The sequence below is a fragment of the Aplysia californica genome, unplaced genomic scaffold (assembly GCF_000002075.1).
Source record: "Aplysia californica isolate F4 #8 unplaced genomic scaffold, AplCal3.0 scaffold00061, whole genome shotgun sequence".
Classification (NCBI taxonomy): domain Eukaryota; kingdom Metazoa; phylum Mollusca; class Gastropoda; order Aplysiida; family Aplysiidae; genus Aplysia; species Aplysia californica.
Window position 1 is genome coordinate 95686 of NW_004797331.1, and position 905 is coordinate 96590.

General features: G+C 45.0%; 1 protein-coding gene across 1 annotated transcript in view; it reads left to right on the top strand.

Annotated features, from left to right (window-relative positions):
• The first annotated feature begins 151 nt into the window (after nt 1–151).
• Nucleotides 152–905, top strand: part of LOC106011128 — a 22826-nt gene continuing 22072 nt past the window's right edge. Inside the window, exon 1 of the mRNA XM_013079708.2 lies at nt 152–263. Coding sequence (XP_012935162.2) covers nt 152–263 — 112 coding nt within the window. The remainder of the gene's footprint in view (nt 264–905) is intronic.

Consider the following 905-nt stretch of genomic DNA (forward strand, 5'->3'; position numbering starts at 1 on the left):
CCAACCCCCTTTCCCCCCTCTCCCCCACCTCCACATAGCCCCCTACCTCGACACTCTCTACCCCATTTCCCCAACCCCAACAACTCCCGCTCCTACCTCAGTTTACCCAAATCTTTTCATAATACATGTACAGTTCTTGGGAAAGACAAACATGGCAGAACCTTGTCAATACGTGAGACTGAGAGTGGGGTCGTCAGTGAGAGGCCAAGGACTGTGTCTGAGAATTCTACCCTCGGCCGTGAAAATCTTGCTAAATCCTATCCGTATGTCCTGGGGTCATTTTGTATCCCCTGGGGTAGTATTCTTCACATGTTAGAATACTTCTAGTGCAAAGATCTCTATAAAACTTCCAGTATTTCTAAAAGAAAATCATTTTGACAGACTGCTATGCAAAGCGTACGGATCGGATTAACGAGTAAATTTCCTCTTTGAAAGTGGTGGCACAGAGTTCCCCACGTCGTATGGATACGATAGTAAAACACGACGTACGGATAGGGTTAAACTAAAACTGAGACTTCACTGCATTAAAGTATACCAAGTCTTTTTTGTATAGACCTGTTTTCTGACCAAGTCTAGGCGTTTCAGTTTCAACTTTATGTGAGCTGCCGTTTAAAACACTTTGCAATCACTTGGTACAATAACGCGACAGTGAAAATTGTCTGTTCCGGTCATTGCGCCAGGTTCGACAAGTTCGTTGTTGCAGTCACTCTCCTGGCTGGGTGAACTGATGGGGTATTTTGTACTGCTGGCTGTGTGACTGCAAAGTGCAATAATAGTGGTTTCTTGTAGACGGTGGATATCTGAAAATGAAATATTTGCTCATTTCTTCCCCCACCCCTTTCCCCTGGCTTTCTCTCTGTCTCTCTGTCTCTCTCTGTCTCTCTCTCTCTCTCTCTCTCTCTTTC